Below are 23,508 nucleotides of genomic sequence, written 5' to 3' on the forward strand. Positions count from 1 at the left end.
GGTTAACTAGAATAAATGAAACCAGGCTCAAAATTACTTTCCTGTGCAGGAAAAAGTAGGATGTAGTCTAAGAGTATGAAAATATGGGTATGTAACATCTAAAACTGACTGTAATCATATTGTAAACTTTTATTCTTAGCTTTTTAAAAAAGATTTTATTTTTAAGTAATCTCTATATCCAACTTGGGGCTTGAATTTACAACCCCAAGATCAAGAGTCACATGCTTTACCAACTGAGCCAGCTAGGTGCCCCTCCTAGCTCTTTTTTAATAAAGTTATTGTGCCTGAGTTACTTGTAAGCCAAAGTAATAGTCAAATAGAATGCACAAGAAGAATATGGCCTAACTGATGATATATTTATTTCAAGCAGTGTCCAATAGCAGAAAATTTGGAGTTGCCTGGGTGGCTCAGTCAGTTAAGCATCCAACTCTTGATTTCAGCTCAAGGTCATCATCCCAAGGTTGTGAGATTCAGCCCCATGTCAGGTTCTGCTTCTGACAGCACAGAGTCTGCTTGGGATTCTCTCTCTCTCTGCTCTTCCCCACATGTGCTGTCTCTCTCTCTCTCTCTTTCTCTCTCTCTCTCTCTCTCTCTCTCTCTCTCTCTCCCCCACACACACACACACACACACACTAAATAAACTTTAAAAATTTGCAGAAAATTTTAATATGGTAAAAGATGAGCAGAGTGACTAGAGAGAGGACATTAAAGGATGGGGCATATTTGAGATGTGATGCTGGGTCTAATTTATTTTGATAAGATCATTGAGATTACATCACTTTGTTGTGTGTGTAGTGTTGGGGAAATACTGATGACAAAGTGAGAATGGTAGAGAGTTCTTATTATGTTTCCCACAAATGGGGAAATAATGCTAAAATACTTCTTCTTGAAGAAAAGTTTGTTTTTGTTTTCCATTTCCAGTTCCAAGTGAAATTTTACTGACTTGTTATCAAGCAATTTCAAAATAAAGAAGAATGGCATTATGCCCATCTTACTGAATGTCAAGCCTTACATGAGCTCTACATGAGTGAAATGTATAACTTAGTATATATTAATACATACTTTATAATACCAGTGCTATAAATTACTAATATATATTTAACTGTACTTTTGTTCTTTGTCCAGGGTAAAATGACTAAAATGCTTAATATAATTTGCTTCTAAATTTTATTTAACTCATTTGTGCTATGTTCTTTAACTATGCATGTCTAAACATGAAAGAGATGGCTAATACTTGATTGTAGAGGTTATAGTGTGATACTAACTCTCGCTTTTAAAATAAACATTTTTGTCAGATGACTTGCAGGGTGCACAGTCAGAAATTGAGGCAAAACAAGAAATTCAGCATCTTCGCAAGGAATTGATTGAAGCCCAGGAACTAGCTAGAGCAAGTAAACAAAAATGCTTTGAACTTCAAGGTGAGATCAAGATTACTTTGATTCTTTAGGGGATGTGGAAGCCATATGGTATAACTGAGTCCAGAGGTGTGGTATCTTGTTCCAGATCCACAGTGTTATTGGATATGTGATCTTGGGACATTGACTTACCCTCTCTGAACTTATGTTTCAGATCAGTAAACTGGGGAGAGTCCCAGTTGCTCAACTTCCTTCACATTATTGATGTGAAGATCAAGAAGGATCTGTACCAATAAAAGATCTTAACCATTAATTATATATTAAGTACAACAGAAGGAAAAAAATTGTGTATTTCAGTTTCAAAGTTTTAGTTACCCCTAATGTTGGCTCCTCAGTAGAAGATGAGGTAAATTTACATTCCCTGTGATTTTATAGCATATCCTTCAGGAAATGGGAGGAACCAGGCAAGATAAAGGAATCTCGCAGTGTCCCAACCACTTTCTTCTCTCGTAGTTTACTTACCCATAGTGTCACAGGCCAGTGGAGTCAGGACTGTTTTTTCTTCAGAGCTTACATTTCCATATCTTTAATAATAACTACCTAGTTGCAGTCACTGTATCTTAGAAAGTCTTAGAAAAGCAAAGAGAAAGTAAATGGCCTGTGGAGTCCTCATGTTCTCTAAGATAGCCTTCCTGATCAGGATGAAGATTCACATCCCCAGGAGGAACTCGGAACTTTCTGTTAGTCAGTACTTACCACGTGGTGGATGGTCAACATGAAGGTGTTAATCTGTTTTTAAAACTTAAGATCAAAAATGCTGATTAACAACTATCAAGAATGCTTGTCATGTAAAGAATAGCACATACTCTCGGTGATACAAGGTCTAGAAAACTCGGTTACTCAGTTGAATAGATTTATTACTACTCTTTTGTGCTCCTAAAATCTTTTAAACTATCTAACAGCTAATACTGATAATACTTACTTCTTAGCTTGTTTCCTTCTTAGAAACAAAATTTAATTTCTTAGAAATTTCCAGCTGCTCAATTCTGAATACTTCCATTAACTCACAAAATTAGATATATTGTATTTTATTTTTAGCTCTTTTGGAAGAAGAAAGAAAAGCCTATCGAAATCAAGTTGAGGAATCCAGTAAACAAATACAGGTTCTTCAAGGTATGGAACACCTCAGGGCTCCTTGGGATTATTATTGTTTGTGTGTAGTGATTCGAAAGAAATGGAAAGTAAGAGTGGGGTGGGTTCTCATTTTTCGTGTCTTTGGTTTATCCCTAGAATCTGAGACTAGAGCTAGACCTCTTGGTAGGCTTTGTTTTTGTTTTTGTTTTTTAAGAAGATACAAAGGAAGAGCACAGGTGAAGACATGGGTTTGGTAGTAAGACTGTCACTTTCTGGGTTATGCAGTGAGTTACTACACAGGGAGCCTTTGGACAGGATATCAGTTTGAACTGCTCCGTGCATCAGCACTTCTAGCTTGATGACATCATTTCTAATGCTCATAACATACTTCCATTACAACAAAAATTATGTATCACATGGAAGAGCACAGCGATCCCTGCTCTGCCTTCATTGGTAGAGGCTGCTCTTCATTTTGCTGTCTCTCTGTGTGGGCTGTCACAGGTTCATTCCAGAAATGACCAGAAAGATCCCTGCCTGCCAAGAGTTTTCTTCGAGCCAGAGTTCCTGGTACCGTTAGGCTCTAATTGTGAGAGCCCTAGGAGAGACCCTTCTTTCCCATGCTATTGTAAAATTCCTAAAGCAAAATTAATTTGTCTTCACTGTCAAAGAAAGAACTAATGTTCTTTTAAAGTTTTAGTCTGAGATGTAGGGTGAGAAGAAATTAGTCAAGTAATCTCAGTTCAGAAAAAAATAGGAAATCACCATCTGAAGCCTGTAATATTTGCCCTAAAATATCCCTAAGAAAAAGCAGTCCTCTGGGTTTTCTTTTTGAGTGGGAATTTGAGTTGCTTAAATATTTAAATTTTATTATGGTCAAGTTAGAATTTGGGGGTAGATTGTATATCTTTTTGAATAGAAAACTCTTTAAACTCTTATTATAATTTAATGCCTTTATCCATTAGCTTATATAAATCTGATTTTAATCTATGTTTCCATTCTGTACTGTGTTTGGGCAATTTTCCCTAAAGATTCTATAACTAGGGCTGCCTTTTGTCTTAAAGCTCTCTTACCTAGGCATCCTTGAGCGCCCCCAAGTGCCAGCATGTGTATTTCATGACTTTATCCACCAGCATATGGTCCTGTTCATCTCTGGCCATTATGTCTTTTCAGATTTTGAACCTGTTAACCTCTCAATGCTTCCTGAGAACTTTCTAAAAGGCCTAATTTTTTAATGCTTATTTATCGAGCAGCCTCTCCCTTTCTCAGCCTATCCTCTTAATTATTATTTTAATTTTCTACCCTAAGGAATTTTTCTACTTGTAATTTTCTTGTGTTATAGTAACTAACACAAGTTTTCTAGTTCTGAACCAAGTATTTTGTACAGATTGTTTCCAGTTCAAGTTTTGAGGGCACAAGACTAAATCTTAAAAATATACCTCCTTGTTTAGGCAGTATTCATTAATGTTGCCAGTTCATTAATTCAACCAGTAATTCTTGGTTGTTTGCTAGTATTGAAGATAGAGTATGCAAGAGATGTACAGTCCAATGGAAAAGATAAACAGTAAGCAAATATATAATGTGATATCCAATAAAGGCAGAGTAAGCTTCTTTAAGGAATTGATATTTGAACAGAGAATTGAATCAAGAACATTAAACTAATGCATAACATCTGACCAAGCAATTCTATGTCTAGGAATTTACTCTAAGAAAAAATTCAGGCTTGCAGTATTATTTATAGTAATTAAAAACTGAAGAGCCTAAAAGATCTAAAATAAAGGATTAGTCAAAGAAGTCACAGTGTAACTTTTTTGTTACTAAAAGATATTCATCACCAACAGGATAGAGAACACCATATATGTTAGAGTCCCTCTCTGTTTTTGCTTTTATATGTCTATAAAAACCTAGAATAAATCTAGATATAAATACCAAATGTTGGAAGCAGCTTTCTCTGTGTGGGAGAAGCAAAAAGATCACTCTGGTTTTTTACTCTCTGTGTTTCTGTATTTTGACATTTCTGCATTAAACATGGATTGCTTGTACAGTTTATAGTAACTGCAGTCCCATTTGAGCAGTTCATTTATTTGTAATTGCTTTGGACAAAGGAAATGACGGATGCATATCCTTTTGTAGCCCAACTACAGAGGTTGCACATCAATATTGAGAATCTCCGGGAGGAGAAAGACAACGAAATCACAAGCACCCGAGATGAACTGCTTAGTGCCCGAGATGAAATTCTGCTCCTTCATCAGGCAGCGGAAAAGGCTGCCTCCGAGCGGGACACTGACATTGCCTCGTTACAAGAAGAGCTTCGGAAGGTGCGAGCTGAGCTCGAGCGATGGCGGAAAGCAGCGTCTGAATATGAGGAAGAAATCACAAGTCTGCAGAACAGTTTTCAGCTCCGATGTCAGCAGTGTGAGGACCAGCAGAGAGAGGAAGCGACAAGGCTACAAGGTGAGCACACATATTTTATGTGAAACTCTTACGTCTTGACAGTGATAACTTTATAATTTGCACAAAAGAACCATTTGGACTATTTTTCTCTTTGATAACGATTGATTGTATAAAGCAATGTTTTTATGTTGGGGCTATAAAAATTCTTCAGGTCTGCAAGCTATTTACAATATTTTAAATACTACTAGAATTATTTGTCATATAAAAGTGAAAAGGGAAGAAAATATTACTGAAGTTCGAGGTGGTGGGACTTACCTGAAGTACAGATGCAAAATAAACAGGAATCAAAGAATAGCAATGTAAAATATATAGGTTTTGGTGGGGGGAAAGGTCTGGTTTTCTCTGAAATGTTTCCCTTATCCTCTGAATTATTATGGAAGTTATGTTCCTATATTAACAAATATGTTTTGGGACTATTTTAGGTGAACTAGAGAAGTTGAGAAAGGAATGGAATGTATTGGAAACCGAATGCCATTCTCTAAAAAAGGAAAATGTTTTGTTATCATCAGAACTGCAGCGGCAAGAAAAAGAATTGCACAAGTATGCAAGCACTCTTTTTTAGCTTCAAAATATTTCTTTATCTTAAATTTTCATCTAAATTAAATTTAAATTTGATACTTAAATACCATTTTGGAGCAAAATGTTCAGCCAGACTCTTTCTGGCTGTTTAATAAGTTTAATAAGCCCACTAACTGGATTCTTCAGTGTTTTTGTACTTCCACCTTCATCCTCCATGTCCCTTCCTTTCGGTGTGCTCAAGGTGCATCCATGGAACACAACTCCCCTTGAAAGCCCTGAACAAGCAGACGGCAAAGAGCTATAATCCATATCGAATTTGTCCTATAAACTAAGTGATAGAAATTGCAGATAACAAGTTATTTTTCTTGTTTTACACCAGTGATCCCTTCTGTTACTAAGGGTGATTGGGTGATCAGAGGATGACTATAATAAAGAATTTATAAGATTGAAAGATAAGAATTCAGCTTTTGAGTTCACAGTTATATAAAGAGTAATAATATTATACGATCAGTTATGTCTTTCTAACATCCAATACCTTACATACAAACCAACGAAGGCAGTAAATTTACTCCAGCAAATTTAGTGGACTCCTGCTTTCCTATCAACATTTGATGTATAGTTTAAAATCAGTTTCTTCCTGGAGCACCTGGGTGGCTCAGTCAGTTAAGCGTCCACTTCGGCTCAGGTCATGATTTCATGGTTCGTGGGTTCCAGCCTTGTGTCTAGCTCTGTGCTGACAACTCAGAGCCTGGAGTCTGCTTAGGAATCTGTATCTCCCTCTCTCTCTTCTCCTCTATCACTTGTGCTCTCTCAAAAATGAATAAACATTAAAAAGAATTAAAATCAATTTCTTCCTTAAAAATTTGTTCCATTCCATATTTTTATTTATTTATTTTAATTTTTTTAACATTTATTTATTTTTGAGAGACAGAGAGAGACAATGTGATCAGGGAAGAGGCAGAGAGAGAGGGAGACACAAAATCCAAAGCAGGCTCCAAGCTCTGAGCAGTCAGCACAGAGCCCAATGTGGGGCTCGAACCCACGAACCGTGAGATCATGACCTGAGCCTAAGACAGACACTTAACTGACTGAACCACCCAGGCACCCCTCCATATTTTTATTTAAACAATGTTTATGTTCTAATTCAGAATGTGAAAATAGTACTTTTTTTTTTTCATTTTTTTTAATGTTTATTTTCTGAGACACAGAGAGAGAGAGAGAGAGCGCTCTCTCACATGGAGTGTGAGTTGGGGAGAGGCAGAGAGAGAAGGAGACACAGAATCAGAAGCAGGCTCCAGGCTCTGAACTATCAGCACAGAGCCTGATGCAGGGCTCAGACCCACAAACCATAAGATCGTGATCTGAGCTGAAGCTGGACACTTAACCAACTAAGCCACCCAGATGCATGTTTATTATTGAAGTTACTCTTAATTAATCCATCTCCCACCCCACAGTACACCAGAAATGAGAGTCCTTACTCTTGTTAGCCTTATGTCTATACTTCTCAAGAACAGCAAGGTTAGCAAAAACTCAGTGATCAAGATCAGTTCCCAGAAAAACACGCTTTAGGGGAAAACAATAAAGAAAGGACTAGCTATAACAGGAAGTGGTAAGCCTCATCTGCTTATAAACAACAATAATTGCAATAGATTATACATTTTTAAAAATCAAAAACTGGTTGAAGGAGCGAGGTGTGTTGATTTATTCTCTAAGATGTCATCTTACAATACCATGTGTTACCAAGATCTATAAAACTTTCTCTTTCAATGTCCTGTCTTTCCCGTCTTTTGTACATGTATACAATACACAATTATCTGTTATACTTTTTGAATGTTTAGAGGTAATTAACAACAAAGAGTAAATATGTTTGTAGCATGTAAAAGTTTATAAAAACAATTCCAAAATCTGAATAGGACAAAGTAAAGGCCCAGACACAACTATACACATGTGAATGTATGTGTATGTACCAACGGATGTCTGTGTTGACAGCACATTTGGGCAAATTGTTTGGTATAAAGTGATAATAAGGGGCTCAGACACTCTCAAATTCTTTTTATTTGGAATCTTAGTGAATCCATTTAGTTTGGAATTCTGTCATAAGTGAGAAATTCTGATCTTTGGGGCGCCTGAGTGGCTCAGTTGGTTAGGCATCCCACTCTCCATCTCAGCTCACGTCCTGCCCCCATGCTGGGCTCTACATTAGGTGTGGAGACTACTCAAAACAAGAAAAGAAAAGAAATACTGACCTTTGATTACTAGTATTGATTATCTAAAATTCCTTTGGTATTATTGGTATTTTAAAGATTTAAGCTTGATCATTCATTCTTGAAATGTAATTGATTGGAATCTGGCAGATTTTTAAATGCTGATTTTTAATTTAAATTTTGTTGAAGCATTGAAAAGCAACAAACTCCTTATAAGTTAGAAACATACATTTTATAAAAATATTAGGTTCCAGAAGGGTGAAATATATTATATCATTAGTCAAGGTTGTCTGCCTAAAGTCACAGACTACTTAAAACAAATTAATTCTGGTTCTTAAACTTTTCTGGTTTAGTGGCCCTTTAAATGGATTTGGTAAGCCTCCTCAACATTTAAGTAGCATTCAGAAGTTCGTCTTCCTTTACAGAGTCTTCTATGACATTTAGTTCCTAGCTATATTGGGCTGACATCACACTCACCCCCAAGAATTTGCCTGGCATATAATCAGAATGGGATTTACACTCCATAGTGCCTGGGTTAATAATATTGAGCCTGAATCTTATGATCTTTTCTGAGAAGCATAAAACTGTCATCTTGAAAACTTTATTCTTCTTTGGCTATTTCTATTGTAGATGGGAGCCACATTCTTTCAAACAGCTGCATGATGAAGGTCTTTTATTGTTTGTGATGCACAAGGAATTGAACAAAGAATTTCTATTCATGCCTATCAAGCTGTTTTCCTTGTGTGTAAACTGGATATTTTTTACATCAAGTTATAAAAGTAATTATAGAATTGAAGCTGGAAAACAGCCCCTGAAATATTGAGTTCAGTCTCATTTGACGATGTTGGGCACGGAGACTCTCCTTGTGTTATTTGTGTCTGTGTAATGTGCCTGGCACGGATCTAAGAGCTCAGGAAATGCTTGCTCGGAGAAGTAAACTGCGTCAATTTAGTGACTTGCTCAACATCTCACAACTTAACAGTGGCAGAGCTAGAGTCTGGAACCCAGCCTCCTGGTTCTTTGTTTCAGGCTTTCACCCCAATTTGGTGTGTCTTTTCATTTGAGGAGGTTTATCTTCACTTGAATTGACAGTGGCTCCTAAGCTTTAAGTTTCTATTTGTCGAGTACTTAATAAGAAAATAGTTGAAAACTGTGCTATTTTCCTGGGGAAGCCCCACACTGTATCTTCTTATAATACAATTAATATAATGTGATGTAAGAAAATTTGCAATTAGTCACCTCCTACTTTGGCTTTCAAGATTTCGGCCTCTGTGTATATTTGATATTCTGAAAATAGAACACAGCTGTAAACGTGCAATCTTTTAGTGTTTTACTGCTTTTTACTTGTTAAACATATCTTATTCTTTTTTTTAATGTACTTTTTCCTGGAAATTTACTCCATCCCTCCTAGTGAAATGTATAAGAAATTGGACTTCCTGCTATGTCTAGTTTCTACATGTATTGAATAACTGTTAATATTTATGTTGCAGTTCTCAGAAGCAGAGTTTAGAGCTTACCAGTGATCTCAGCATCCTTCAGATGACTAGGAAAGAGCTTGAGAATCAAGTGGGATCCTTGAAAGAACAGCATCTTCGGGATTCAGCTGATTTAAAAACTCTTCTCTGTAAGGCTGAAAACCAAGCAAAGGATGTACAGAAAGAGGTAAAGCGAAAAGACATTATGAGCCCAATTATGGTTGGACTTAAAGCCAAAAGCAAATCAGACATTCATGCTAGTTAGAAATAAGGGAAGCAGAAGTCCCGTTACCTGTCACGAAGTTGATAATTGGAGCATCTCTGCTTGGTGATTTCTAGCTGTGTGTCATGGTCCCTATAGAGAGAATTCATTAGTAGAGTTTGGTCTCAAAAACATAAATATACAAAATTACATTACAATTTTTTCTCTGCCAGTTAGTTGACCTATATGAGAAGCCCTTTGTACCAGGTTACTCAATTCATTGTTTATCTTTCAAAGACAGTATCACATTTAACTCGGAATACTTTTGGAAAGCAAAGTGGGGCCACACCATAATGCTGTCTAAACCCCTTAGTGAAACTGACCTGAAAGTTACTTGAAGTTCACCTCATAGCCAGCCAGCCAAACACAGATTCTGTGACCTTTTACTTTCTTCTCCCCCACCTCCTTTTCCCCTTCTTCTTTCCTTCTTCACAAATATGCATGCTCATTTTTCATATCATTTGGCGTAAAATCTTGACTTGATTTTGGAGTAGAGACCCCACCCAGCCTCTTTCTGAGCAAAGCCTTGAAGTTGACAATGAGGCAATGAGAACTGCATTCAGTCCTGCTGCCTTATCCTCCCTGCACTGAGTCCTGGCCAGCGCAGGGGACAGAGAAGTCTGGTGCACTTTGACCTACTGGTCAGGGCCCACCCCAGTTAAGACTCTCTCTTTCTCTCTCCCTCTTTTTTTTATGATTATTTATTTATTTTTGAGAGAGAGCAAGAGAGCAAGCACACACAAGGTGGGGAGGGGCAGAGAGAGAGGGAGACACAGAATCTGAAACAGGATCCGGGCTCAGAACAGGCAGCACAGTCAGCACAGAGCCCGATGCTGCAGGGCTCGAACTCACGAGCCTTGAGATCATGACCTGAGCCAAAGTCAGACACTTAACTGACTGAGCCACCCACGTGCCCCAGCTGTAGAGTCTGATAAATGAAGGATTCATTATATATAAAAGGAAGTTGAAGACAACTCTTTGTCTTTAATAACAAATTTTCCCAAAATTGTTTTTAGAAGATCTGTTTACTCAATGCAGTTTTTCTTTGCACTTCCCTTTCCTTGTAGTATCCTGAACGTGGACATGATTAATGTTCTTCTGTCTTCATGTTTGTTCTTAAAGAAAAAAAACTGTAACATTTTTTATTTACATGTGGCCATATTGATTTTGTAACATGTTCGTTTTTAATCTTCTTGCTAAGAATATGTGTTCTGGGAGAAATCTCTTTTTATTTAGTTGGAACACAAATTTTGTGCCAAAGTACATATCCTAGTATTTAATACTGTAAGCACTTTGTGCCCTTCCAATCCATATGCCATAGTCCTTTCAAAATCTGGGAAGAATGCTGTGGTTGCAAGATGACTCTTTTGTATGTTACTATGAATGCACTGGCCGTTTTGTTGCATTATTTGTTTGCCTGTTTTTGGTCACTAAGCAATCAGTGAGAAACGCTTTAACTGCTTCCTCAAATGGCAGTGGCATGTTGTCACAGCATCTAAATTGTTGATAGCTCTGGATTGCATTAAATGCAGCACATTTAAAAACATGTCTGAACTTGTCAATATGTTTCTTTTCTATTTTCTTGTTCGGTGTTTTCCATTGTGAAATGATGTGTAGTCATCACACTCCTTTGTAATGTAAAATTGCTTCTCTTTCTGTTTGTCCTGATGTCAACTACTGGATACTAGTCTGTACTAAAATGTTCTTTAATGAGGTTCTTTTATCTGTGTAATCCACTGCAAATGAATTACTACCTTTTACTAATGCACATATATTCTCTTTCAACATTTCCCCTTTGTTCTCCTTTTTTTCATAGAATCATGCTTAATGTGCACAGTATCATGTATCTTCAGCACTGTAACAGGCTAAAACATTACAAGCTAAGCAAGCCAGATATGATTATTTTTATGAAGAAGAACCAAAGGTGTTGGTAATATTGTGTGCTATTTCCCTCTTAATCAGTACTGAGCTCGTTTCTTACCTTCGAGTTAGAAAGCAAGATGGAACAAAACTGATATCCAAGCCAGGTGTGAAACTGAGGCTGCAGAAGGTGACCTTTGTTCCAACAATTAAGTTTTATATATATGGCAACTTTTATTTGAACATTTAAGGAAAAAAAGTACCTAAGGAAGTAAAATTTAATCTTCAGTATTAAGAGAAAAACAATGGTATATTATCGTTATATTTGACTAAAAGCATCTTCGTACTTGAATTTAGTAGGAATATCTATAATTTAAGAATTCATAAAACATTGAGTATACAAGGCAGTCGTGCAAGGACTGCCTCAGGAAAGCTGTTTGGCTTCACCACCTGGCGGTGAAGGCAGGGCCAGAGCCCCTCCCACGCTCCGCACCAGCTGAAGGTAAACAGCAGGCGCTTCCTGACTGGCTGCCTTCCTGTCACTCTGCTTCCCGCCTCCTGGAATGGAGAAATGATTAAGTGCTTTGGTGAAAAGGGCAAGCTGGATGTAAGAATAGTGGAAAAGAAACGTAAGGGGAAATTTAGGTCAGCAAAGCACTTTCACTTATCCTTTATTAGTCACTGTTAAGAATCAGATCATTGAGAATTGATTACGTTCTAAGAGACTAGTCTAGGTACACTGAATTTGCTTTGGCAGCCTGCCAGCAACCTTCTGCCTTCTGGAAGGAAGTCCACAGACCCCATAAAAAAAGTTGTCCTAAAGTCCATGAATCTTACTCCTTAGTTTATTGACATACTACCTTGACTTTTCTGGGAACATTGTTAGGGAACAGGGAGTTCCTTTCACATTTTACCTCCCCCTCTATACCTCTTTCTTTTTTCCCATTTACTGGTGTTCGCTCTGCTGACCCTAATCCCCCTGCCCCCACCTCTTCTGACTCATGTCTTTATACATTTGCAACCTGCTTAATATTTTATCTTTGGAGTGCATAATGATGAGCTCCTAATTAATCACCCCCAAAGTATTTGGGTCATTTAGAAGCACCAATTAAAGGTGTCCTTTATTGAGAAATTTCTGGGATACAGGAGGAAAAAGGAGAAATCTTTCTGGTATGCTGGGCCTATGATATATTTATATTATATTCAATCGCGTCTGCCTTTCTTCCTTCTAAAACCTTCTGGGATGGGAGAGTGGGGCCTTGGAGGCTGACCCAAAGCCATAACCAGCAGCAGGACAGGTTTTGCTCTGCGCCTGGGACCCCAGCTCGCATGTAAGATGCAGTATCTAGACGCAGAACCAATCCAGAATTCCTGCCTCCTGGGGCATTTAAAGTAGGGGCAAACCATGACCTCACCTGTGTTCAAAGGATAGCTTGTCTGTCTGAATAGTAAATTATTCAATGAGCTGGTTTTCAGAGCAGGAAGTGGTATGTTTCACTATAGAAAAGTATTTATCAGGAACAGCTTCTTTAAAATTATTTATTGATGCTTATGAGGCTTAGGTAGAAAGATAGAAATGCCCGAGCCATAGTGGTCAGTTAGTACTTTGGATCTATTTCTTTACTTCATTTGCCTACAAATTCATTTATCCAGATCACTTTAATAGGCAGTGATGCCTGGGTAAAAGAAAGCCTAATGGGAGTTAATACTTTTTACTTCAAGATTAAAATAGCTTGGCTGACGTTGGTTACCAGGATATAAACTCAGACTTCCTAATCTTGCCATTTAATCAGCCTTTGGAGTTTTTCTTCACTTGCTTTTCTTTTGCTCAGTTTGAAAATTACTTTACTTTTCTCCTCTAATTCACTTAATGGAAAGAGTGACCTTTTATATTAGAAACAGATGACACAATGGTGATTTCTCTCTCTCTCTCTCTGTCTCTCTCTCTCTCTTTTTTTTAACTCCAGGGCCAGAAAATTCTTACATAGAATAAAGTTAACATTAAAGACCCTATTATTGGTGCAAATGATTCTTACCCTCCTTGAAACAAAAAGGCTTGACTTTGGTGTTGCAGGTGGCTAAATAGGGTCTGGTATTAAGCCTGCCAAGAACCATAACTTCCTACCCATTTTAAGTTGAGACTGCACACTCTTTTTTCTTTGCCTTTAGTATGAAAAGACACAGACTGTACTCTCAGAACTGAAGTTGAAGTTTGAAATGACTGAGCAGGAAAAACAATCAATCACAGATGAGCTCAAACAATGTAAAGACAACCTGAAGCTGCTCCGAGAGAAAGGAAATAATGTAAGTCTTTGCAAACTTGGCTTAGCTTTGACTGAGAGGCTGGTGAAAGCCCTGAAATAGAGTTTTCAGAGGACTTTATTACTGATTTGAGAAACTGAGTCTGGTAGTACATAAACTAAGCTTTTCATTATGAAATTCCATGATGGAATCATTGTGCTATCCAATTTTTGAATAAAAATCTGCCCCTTTAACCTGTATCCCTAGAAGAGCCTGAGGACTGCCTGGAGGAAGAGCCTTATTTGCAAGAAAATAATCTACCTTAGAACTGTCAGATTTTCCCATATGAATCTGAAGTTCTGTCACCAAGCCATCGTCTGGCACGTCATTTCCCCTGCTGGGAAATGAAGCACTGTACCACCAGGGACCCACCTAAGAAAGAGTAGTACATGTTGACTCCTTAGAATTTGGCTGTATCAAAAAATGGAGACTTCATATGGTTCTCATTTTATACTAATAATTTTCTCACTAAGGCATATTCCTAAAAAGCTTGGTGTCTTTTTGACTTCATATAAATATTAGGGAATATTGGGTGAGTTTCTGTAAAGAGGTGTGTGTGTGTATATATGTGTGTGTGTGTGTGTGTGTGTGTGTGTGTGTGTGTGTGTGTGAAATTGGAACATTTTCATATAAATTGAGTTTAATATTAATTTTTTTTCATTTACTAGGAAGGCAGATAGTCTTTAAAAAGATGTTATACTAAATAAATGTTGTGTTATTATACGTTTTGGTGACCATTGCCTTTGTGGGACCTAACTGATGGCTGTTCGGTGTAGTTGGTTGTGCTCTGACTTATTTCAAATCCCTGTCATGGCTTGGACACTGCAGTGGTGTAAGCCACGTCCTTCCTACAGAGGAAAACACTCTGCTTAATTTTGCTGCACAAGCACAAGAGAGTGATGTTGCATGGCCATCCAGTTACACAGTCGCGTACAGAATGCTCATGAGTTGTGTCCAACTGTCCTTCGCTATTAGTTTTTTAGAAAATAAAGTCTTGTTGCTTAGATGGAAGCCTTTGAGAAGTTGATAAATTGGGCATGGAGGCTCTATGCCAAGCAAAATTGCATTTATTTTGAAAAATGTAGATTACAGAACTCTTCTGGAATCAGATCATAATGGTTTGGTTATTTCTCTCTCTTGTGTTAAATCATATCTTTCTGAATTTGAATTTTAGTCCACCTTCTACTAAATTAACCTATGAAGACATCTAGCATAATCAGAATGGATCCCCCTGTACTATTTAGAGCCTTTTCAAAAGTAATCTGACTTTTATTATTTATAGTTGTATAAATAATTTGACTAAAAGGTGAATTTCCTTTTTTTTTTATCGTATTAGACTTATGGCACTAAATTTTTCTCTTTAATAAAACTCATTGCAGTATCTCCGTCCATTTTAAAAAATTAATTATATTCCAGTAACGTAACTAGAAGCCTGAGACTCAGCTGCCTATCTTTATATATCAAATGTTTATCACACATTGTGTCAGAGCTCTTGCTCAGTTTAGGAAGCATACATCACAGGGCATTTATTTTTAATCTTGAAAGCAATACCGTCTCAGGCAAGTGAGTTTTGGTTTAAAAAAGGGTTTTGATGGAGGGATAAAAGAAACTTTAGCCATTTCCAAGGGACTACATTGTTAAATAATGGATTCCAGATATGGATCTAAAAGAATGTACTGTCAAGCAGAGCATCAGTCGGCGATGTTGCCATCCATGATGTTGCCATGGCTCTGTGTTAATGTGCTACATTTAATTAGCACATTAGGGGCACCCACATTGCCCATTGCTTTCAGCTGTCCCTTTAAGCTTCTGGTTACATACCACCGTCCATCATTCTGGATTGTATTAGATGTCTTTAAAATGTTTGAAATCAGTTCAAAACCTGAGTGCTATTACTTCTATTACCTCAGTCTTCCTACCCTCCTTCCTACCCCCCTGGGGTCTAAATCATCTTGTCTGATTTTTTTATAGCATAAAATGATTTTAATATCCCTTCCCTTCTTTAGCCTTCCATATTACAACCCGTCCCAGCCGTATTCCTCGGCCTATTCCTGGCTTTCCTGTTTTGGTGTTTCGGTCCATTGTGGTAGAGAAAGGTACAAGCACTACTGTTGAGTCCTTGTCTGTTCGTCCCCATCACCTGTTTGTGCCATATTTGTAATATAGTGCATGGCAGAATCACACAGGTATTTTGTTACCTGAAGCAAACCCTTCATTTAGTATGCGATGTATTGTGTCATACAAATGAACCGAACAATCAACTAATCACATAACATTTTGTCTTGTTTCCCTTGTAGTAATGCTAACCATGAATTAATTCCAACCTAACCAGTTGTCAGTGTGCTGCCTTTAACTGAGTCTTTGTCTCTAGCAAACTGGAATAGACTGAATTGTTACAATATTAGTACCCCCTTCCCAATTACATGTTTAATCAGATTTGAATGAGAAATGAAGCGTTTGCCTCTTTGAAGTTTTCAGCCGGCTTTCTTCCCCCTCCTTTTCCTCTTCTTTTCTGTAGTATAGAATTTCTTCATTTCAACCCTTTGCCTATATTTATACTGTGGCTATGAGGATGAAAAAGGATGAGATTAGCATATGCAATGTGCATTTACTTATGCGAGTATAAACTTATCCCATATTTTTCTGAGCCCTGATCTGCAACATCAGAATAGTCCTTTAAAAGCCAACTTTCTCAGTAACACTCTTAGAACATGAGTGCAAAATAACGCTGTCAACCAGAGCACGCTGATCTTATGAAGCCCTCCAAAAGTTAACAGGGAACGGCCCACCCATGATTGCCTGCAACAGGCATGTGTGTTTGTAGAACATGAGATGATCATGTGACATCACTGCACTGGACATGGCAAAGAGGCAGGGGTCCTCATAACTCTTCCCCATCCTGAACACCATCTGACCTTGTCTTCTGTGGTTTCCAGTTAGAGGATCAAGGTGTAGAACATTTTCTTTCTTTCACCCTACCCACCAGCCCCTTCTGTAAAACTACCCCCACACAAAAATCTGGTTTTTATCAAGAAATAAACATTAAAAAAGGAAGAAGAAGAAATAAACATTTTAAGCAGACATGTATTCCAGGCGTCTGTGTACATCAGATCGTTGCACTATTTGGACACTGGAGTAAATAGAGCAGGCCTGGCCCACAGGGTTTCTTAGAGGTCACTGTTAGGTTTCAGCTGTAACAAAATTGGAAACTGCCCAAGACTTTCCCGAGCTCTATGTGACTTCCACACAACGGTCCTCTAAAAGCGTTCCTGCTCTAATGACTCTCCTCACTCCTGCACTCCCTCACCTGTTTTCTTTTCTTGTTAAAATTTATTCTTATGCAAAGATAAGGTTTTTCTAATATTCTGTTAAGTATTCAGGACTCTCTGGAACCAAGGGGTTAATAGGTATGAAAAAGAGGGGAGAATGTGATATTGACTCTTGGTTTCTTTCCACACAGAAACCCTGGCCCTGGATGCCCATGTTGGCGGCCCTGGTTGCAGTGACAGCCATCGTGCTGTACGTGCCAGGTCTGGCCAGAGCTTCTCCGTGAGAGCCTTTCTTGAGTCCGTACACCGTCCTCCCTTTAGAAGCTGGCATCACACTCATGCTGGGGACAAACAGAACCATTTTCTTCCTTTTTTACCTCTTAAGACAGCAGAAGTGCAAGAATACAGCTGTAGGGTCATTGCTTTAACTTATATAAAGTGTATCTATCTATAAAGAGGATATAAAATTGTGACTTTATTCTACTGTAAGCAATAATTTGCTTGCAATTTTTCATGTAATTTTTAAATTAGTATGTTGAGATTCTGAATATTATGGTGGCCTAAAGTAGGCTTCTTGGTACACCAAATTATTTATAACATTAAATTTATGGGTATTTTACTCTGAATTCTAATGGCCAGATAATTCATTTTTCTGATTCGATAACTACCCAAACCAAACAACCAATACATACATGGGAAGAGAGGCCCTGTGTGCTCAGTGCCTATCAGTTTGAAATATATACACATATATATATATTTTTTACATATTTACGCCATTTTTACTTGTTATAAAACCACTGAGCTATTGGGAACAAGACTTAGAGACAACTTTTTGCGTGGATTTTCTTTTCTTTCTTTTCTTTTTTTTTTTAAGGAGAAATACACTTGGAAAATATTCTGTTCTAGTGATAATTCGGGGACTATGTGCACGCTTGTTCAGCCTTAATGTGACTTGACGATGTGGAGGACATCAACTTTGAAAAACTTTCCATGAGAGTGTGTATTTTCTTGAGCAAACTAAAGTATTTCTGGGAGCAAAAACAGTAATTCTATAATTTCAGTGCAGTAAACCAAACTGCTGAGTCAATTGGAATGTAATTTATTAAACCTCATGTATTTAAAGAGATATTTTCTTTAAAAACCAAGTTACTTTCTCATATACAGCATTTTAGGAAGCATGATTTTTTTTTCTATCATCTCTTCCTCCAAGCATGTTTAATTGAAGAAAGAATTAATATATCTCTTTAGATAAACTTTTACTGACTTAATTTGGTTATGATATTTCAAAGCTAATTCATATTCAAGGTGAGCTGTTGTTACCTACCAACAGATTTCCTGGTCGGGTATGCAAATGGTTATTTTCTTTTTACTGTTGTTAATTGGAACGTTCTGTTTATATGAGAAGCATTATTCCCAAGATTAATAGTGTTCCATGCACAGTGAAGCACCTAAACACTGCTTGATGTTATAAATTTAAAACACGGAAATGAAAGTTTAGCTATGGTTTTGTGCGGCACCACGTCACGTCAATAAAATTTATTTAGGTCATAGAATATCCTAAAGCATCGCCCAGTTAAATTTTTCAGTCAATGCAACTGGGAGGGAACGTCAGTGAATCGGCCTGAATGTCCTGTGGCCGTCCACAGGCCTAGCCAAGTGCTGAAATAGAAGTTTAGGATGTAATTTGCCTTGTGATGTTTGGCAGTCATTGTTGATACTTTAAAGGTTATATTTTAAGCTATTTGGGATTTGCTGTTGGGAGGATCACTAGATTTATGGAGGAATTAGTCACCAGTGACTTGTAGAAAATGCTGTCATGTAGTTCATTTCATCATTTTCTGTTGCAGGAAGCCACTCCACCACAGAATGCTAATACGCCAGTGGTACCCAGTACCTCTTGTATATAGGTTATTGCAAATATTGTTCTGAAATGCTTAACTTCAGAATTACATTTTTTAAAGTAAATAATTGTTTTAAATCTATTTTGTAAAGATATAAAGTACAATAGAATTTCTGGAGTACAGATTAAACTATTTGCACTAACACACGTGATGTGCATGATTTAATAAAATAACTTTACTCTCCCTATGCATTTTTGAGTTGGATATCATTGAAATTCTTAGTGTTGACTCTAATGTTATATTGTTAATAGTCCTTCCTTGAAATGACTCTTTATGCAACGAAATATATATATGGTGTTTTGCAGGATTTAAAAGAAAACACTGAGCTCTTTCGAGTTTTATTAGCCTTTTATTTAACTTACTCCTCTAGTTTTTCCCCTTTTACTATGGTTATTGTTAAAACGCGACTCACTTGCCAGACAAGTCTCTTTAAATGTAATGTCTGGTATCAATGTTTACTTTATTCAAATTGAATTAATGGGTTTTTGTAGTTACTGCCATTTTTTCTTATGATTATGAATGAGCTTATTCATAAGCAATACCTCCAGTTCCGTTCAGTTCATTTCCAGGTTAAATAAAGAATAGGATTGTTCACTGGTAGTGATAGTCATTAAGAAATTTTAATCATAGCAGTTAAGATTGAACAACCCTATAATGATACATTGAAGAATTACTCAGAGTGCTACATGGCTGGCTCAGAAAGGGAACGGAATGTGGCTCGTGAAGCTAGACAGATCTGCTGGTGTCCTGGCTCTGCCTTTTATCAGCCCTGTTGCCTTGGGCAAATCGCTTATCTTCTCCTTGTATATAAAATGGAGAGAATAACACCTGTATGTTTAGTGGTAGTATGAAAATTTTTAAAATGATACATGAGAAGTGTCATCTGAGTGGTAAGTATGTGTTTCGGAGAATGTCACTCTGGAAAAGCTGCCGGTGTGTAAGTTTTCAGTGAACCAGTGCAACTATTTAAAATGAGTTGACCCAACAATTGAGACTTTCTGTGCATGGGGACGAGATGTAACTGCAGCATTAGGAACCCCGAGAAAGTGGTGTCACCTAGCTCTGTGTCCCATTCATGGTTTTGTCTTTGGGAAGTAATACGCTTAGTTTGATAATGAGCCAGAGCTTACAACAGTTCGAATTCCTGCTGCAGCTGCCTTCAGAGCCACTTTGAGTCACATGTGAAAACCAGTCCCACTGCTGAATAGTCAGAGGCTTGCAACTAAACGTAGTATCACCTCCCTTGATCTCTGACTGTAATCACCAGATTCAACCCCAGCTGACTCTTGGCTCCTTCCAGTGGTTGTATCTACTGTCAAAAGATGGAAATCTGCTATATACAAACTACCTACAAATCAACTTTGTTACAAATGTACAGGCTGTTTCAAAAAATTCACTTCTGGAAGTTTTTTTTTTTTTTTAATTTTTTTTAATGTTTTTATTTATTTTTGAGAGAGAGAGAGAGACAGTGTAAGCAGAGGAGGATCAGAGAGAGAGGGAGACACAGAATCTGAAGCAGCCTCCAGCCTCTGAGCTAGCTGTCAGCACAGAGCCTGACTCGGGGCTCAAACCCACAAACCGTGAGATCATGACCTGAGCGAAGTCAGATTAACCGAAGTCAGATTAACTGAGCTTAACCGACTGAGCCACCCAGGCGCCCCACTTCTGGAAGTTCTAAGAACATAATATGTGTGTGCTAAATTGTCATTGTGATTGCCAGGACATTTAATGTAGCTCTCTCTTTTTTTTTTTCTTTTTTTTTCTTTTAGGTAATAGTGATGGGTAAATAACCTAAATATCCAGCAGTGGGTGTCATTGGATAAATACACTGATATTGCCACCCTGCAGATTACTGTGCTTGCAAAGTATATGGGAAGATATTCATACTATATTAAGGTTTTATAAGGAAACAATGTAGACATACGGGATATGTTTATAGCAGGAGGACTCAGATTTACACTTAAGCTTAACTGACTGAGCCACCCAGGCGCCCCCAGATTTACACTTGAGCTAAGTAGTGCTTTTGTTGTTATGATTGTGGGTTGGTTATCTTCTCCTTTTATGATTTCTGATTTGTTTTTAGTAGTAAATATATATTGCTTTTGTGAATTTTTAAAAAGCTATTTGGTCTTGCTTTAAATTAGAAACATAAAAGAATTTGGGGTGCCTGGGTGGCTCAGTCAGTTAAGCATCTGACTTCGGCTCAGGTCATGATCTCACGGTTTGTGGGTTCGAGCCCAGTGTCGGGCTCTGTGCTGACACAGCTCAGGGCCTGGAGCCTGCTCTAGATTCTGTGTCTCCCTCTCTCTCTGCCCCTCCCCCACTCATGCTCTGTTTCTCTGTCTCAATAATAAATAAATAAAAAATTATAAATAAATAAACCTTAAAAAAAAAAAAAGGAAACAAAAGTAATTCTCCAGAATTCCAAATTGGTTTTCATCATTGAGTAAGTAACTTATCAAACTACTTACACTTAAAGGAACTAATGTTCATTTGCACTTATAAATTCTGGTGTATTCATTTCAAAATCAGTCAGACAGTCTTAAACATGCTTTGTGCATGTGTGTACATAGAATACTGGAAGAGGCCATAGCCAGCCAGTCATTTTCACCTTTTTGCCTATCTGGGGGAAGAAATCCAGAGAATTTTTGACTCCTTGTCAGAATAATGTTATAAAGTTGTAAATTAAGAGGATTACTTCTTTTTTCACTACTCCACTTTGTATCTCCAGGCTTTGATGGTTTTCTATCCATCCATTTAGCAAATATTTATTGAGTGACTAGGAGGAGGCACTGTGCTAGGCCCTGACATTACTCAGTCCCTCACATCACAAAGCTTTTGGGGGTAGAGGAGAAATACAGGCAAGGAACTCGGCATGTACAGTACATGCACTAGAGGAAGATGCAGGGCCAGTGGGACCACTGAAGAGGTCCTCTCACTTTCAGCCACCCAGCCATCCAAGCCAGAGACATCTGGCTGTGGAGCCAAAGGTTAGTTTCCTTGCTAGGAAGTCAAGGTAACAGGACTGGTTTTTCTCAAAGTACCTGGCTTTGCAAAACCATTAAGATCTGAAGATTGGTTTTCTTAGAAAAGGCATTGTGATTGAAAAGCATTTTTACTTTCCTGGAATTTTGCCCTGCTAAATGTTCTGAACTGTACCTTGCAAGTAACAGGTTAGGACTAAATGGTTTTTTTTTTAATATATTTTTTAATGTTTATTTATTTTGAGGCAGAAAGGGAGTACATGAGCAGGGGAGGAGCAGAGAGTTAGAGGAACGGAGAGAGGGCATTCCAAGCAGGATCTGTGCTCTCACCACAGAGCCTGACATGGGCTTAAACCCACATACCGTGAGATCATGACCTGAGCCCAAATCAAGAGTTGGATGCTTAACTTACTGAGCCGGCCAGGCTCCCTGACCCCCCAGCCTGCCACTGGCTTTTTTTTAAAGCCAGTGAAGTGTCATAACCAGACAGGTTCTTTGAAAGTAATCTTCCAATAGTGGGCTGGACCATGGATTGGATGGAGGCAGTAATCAAGAATCCCTTGCACATGGCGACACATGTTCGCCATATCTTACTTCATGTGTCTACAGTGCTGCTCATCCAGGAGATTAAGCAGCTTTATATTTCTTCGTAAAGATGAAGCATGTTTCAGCCCAGATCTTGTAATACATAGTTTACTACTGTCATGCAGGGACACTGAGATCAAGCCTATGAAAAAGAGAAGAACATTGAAAATAAAAAGCCAAAGAGATCGGGGTTGGGGCAGGGGTGAGGGCATAAAAGATCTTTTGCTGGTTATGCTCCTTCCACTGTCTACAGATGCTGTTCGCGGCATCTTGTCATTCTGGCCTCTTGAACTGGCCCGAGCACATCTAGGTGGCCAGGCTTCCTGTAGGAGAGATTGGAACCTCCACTCGTGCAATCACAGCCTACAGGGTTGTTTCTGCTTTTTGTTGTTTAACCTGAATTCTTAGGTGTGTATTTATGCCATCGTCTCGTTCCACATGGAATTTGAAGCAGGCACGCCTGCTGGAACAGCATATGCACCCTCTTAAATGGCAGGGATCCATTTCTGCAAGACCGAGAACACTTCCTGGTGGCGGGCTCCTCAAGCAGCCAAGGAAGGAGGCATTAAAAACCTCAGCCATTTCCACTCCTTGAATCCCAGGTTTCTGCCCTAGATTAGTTCACTATTTGTCGAATCTTTGCACAGTTATGCCATTGTGGTTTTGGCTGAAAACTTGCTCTGAGATAATTAGCCTATGCTTTTTTAACCACCCCCATGACTCAGCCCCCGTCCCCCCTCCCCTCCATGTACTCCTGAGCTAACTCAAGAGTTACGTGTGGATATTTGTGATCAAGTTTTATTCTCCTTATAGAATCAATATATCTAAATCGGATCACCTTTCTTCTAGAAAATAAATTTGGTATCGTTTTGAAGTTGAACATTCTAACTTTGCACTTCATGGAGTTAATCACATTTAAAAACGTCGATGGCTGGAGCTGTGGGAGCCAGCACCCGCTGGGGGGGGCGGGCACCTCTGCGCCTCCCCACAGGCCCATTTCCCTCTCCATTGATCCGGACACGCCAGATGTTTTTTCTTGTCAGTGCTTCAGCATGTACATGTTTTAACCCATGCAACACCAGCTAAGTATCTAACCCCTGAAGTCGGATATTGGTCTGATTTTCATCAAAACCCTATTTAAGGGGTGCCTGGATGGCTCAGTTGGGCCTCCGACTTCGGCTCAGGTCATGATCTCACATTGGTGGGTT

The 23,508-nt window shown here is 38.3% G+C and overlaps 1 protein-coding gene across 16 annotated transcripts in view; it reads left to right on the forward strand.

Annotated features, from left to right (window-relative positions):
* The window catches only part of SLMAP (sarcolemma associated protein), a 139,307-nt gene extending 120,385 nt beyond the window's left edge, over positions 1 to 18,922 (forward strand). For 12 of the 16 annotated variants that reach the window (XM_029916312.1, XM_029916319.1, XM_029916315.1 and 9 more), the window contains 7 exons: positions 1,296 to 1,418; positions 2,454 to 2,528; positions 4,620 to 4,940; positions 5,363 to 5,480; positions 9,154 to 9,325; positions 13,430 to 13,564; positions 17,022 to 18,922. In XM_029916312.1, the coding sequence (XP_029772172.1) occupies positions 1,296 to 1,418; positions 2,454 to 2,528; positions 4,620 to 4,940; positions 5,363 to 5,480; positions 9,154 to 9,325; positions 13,430 to 13,564; positions 17,022 to 17,114 (1,037 nt within the window). In that variant the 3' untranslated portion in view covers positions 17,115 to 18,922. Of the gene's footprint in view, positions 1 to 1,295; positions 1,419 to 2,453; positions 2,529 to 4,619; positions 4,941 to 5,362; positions 5,481 to 9,153; positions 9,326 to 13,429; positions 13,565 to 15,567; positions 15,658 to 17,021 lie in introns of all 16 variants that reach the window. The other 4 variants (XM_029916314.1, XM_029916320.1, XM_029916325.1 and 1 more) reach the window with 2 other exon arrangements.
* Positions 18,923 to 23,508: the final 4,586 nt, after the last annotated feature.

Source organism: Suricata suricatta, chromosome 12, assembly GCF_006229205.1.
Source record: "Suricata suricatta isolate VVHF042 chromosome 12, meerkat_22Aug2017_6uvM2_HiC, whole genome shotgun sequence".
Classification (NCBI taxonomy): Eukaryota; Metazoa; Chordata; class Mammalia; order Carnivora; family Herpestidae; genus Suricata; species Suricata suricatta.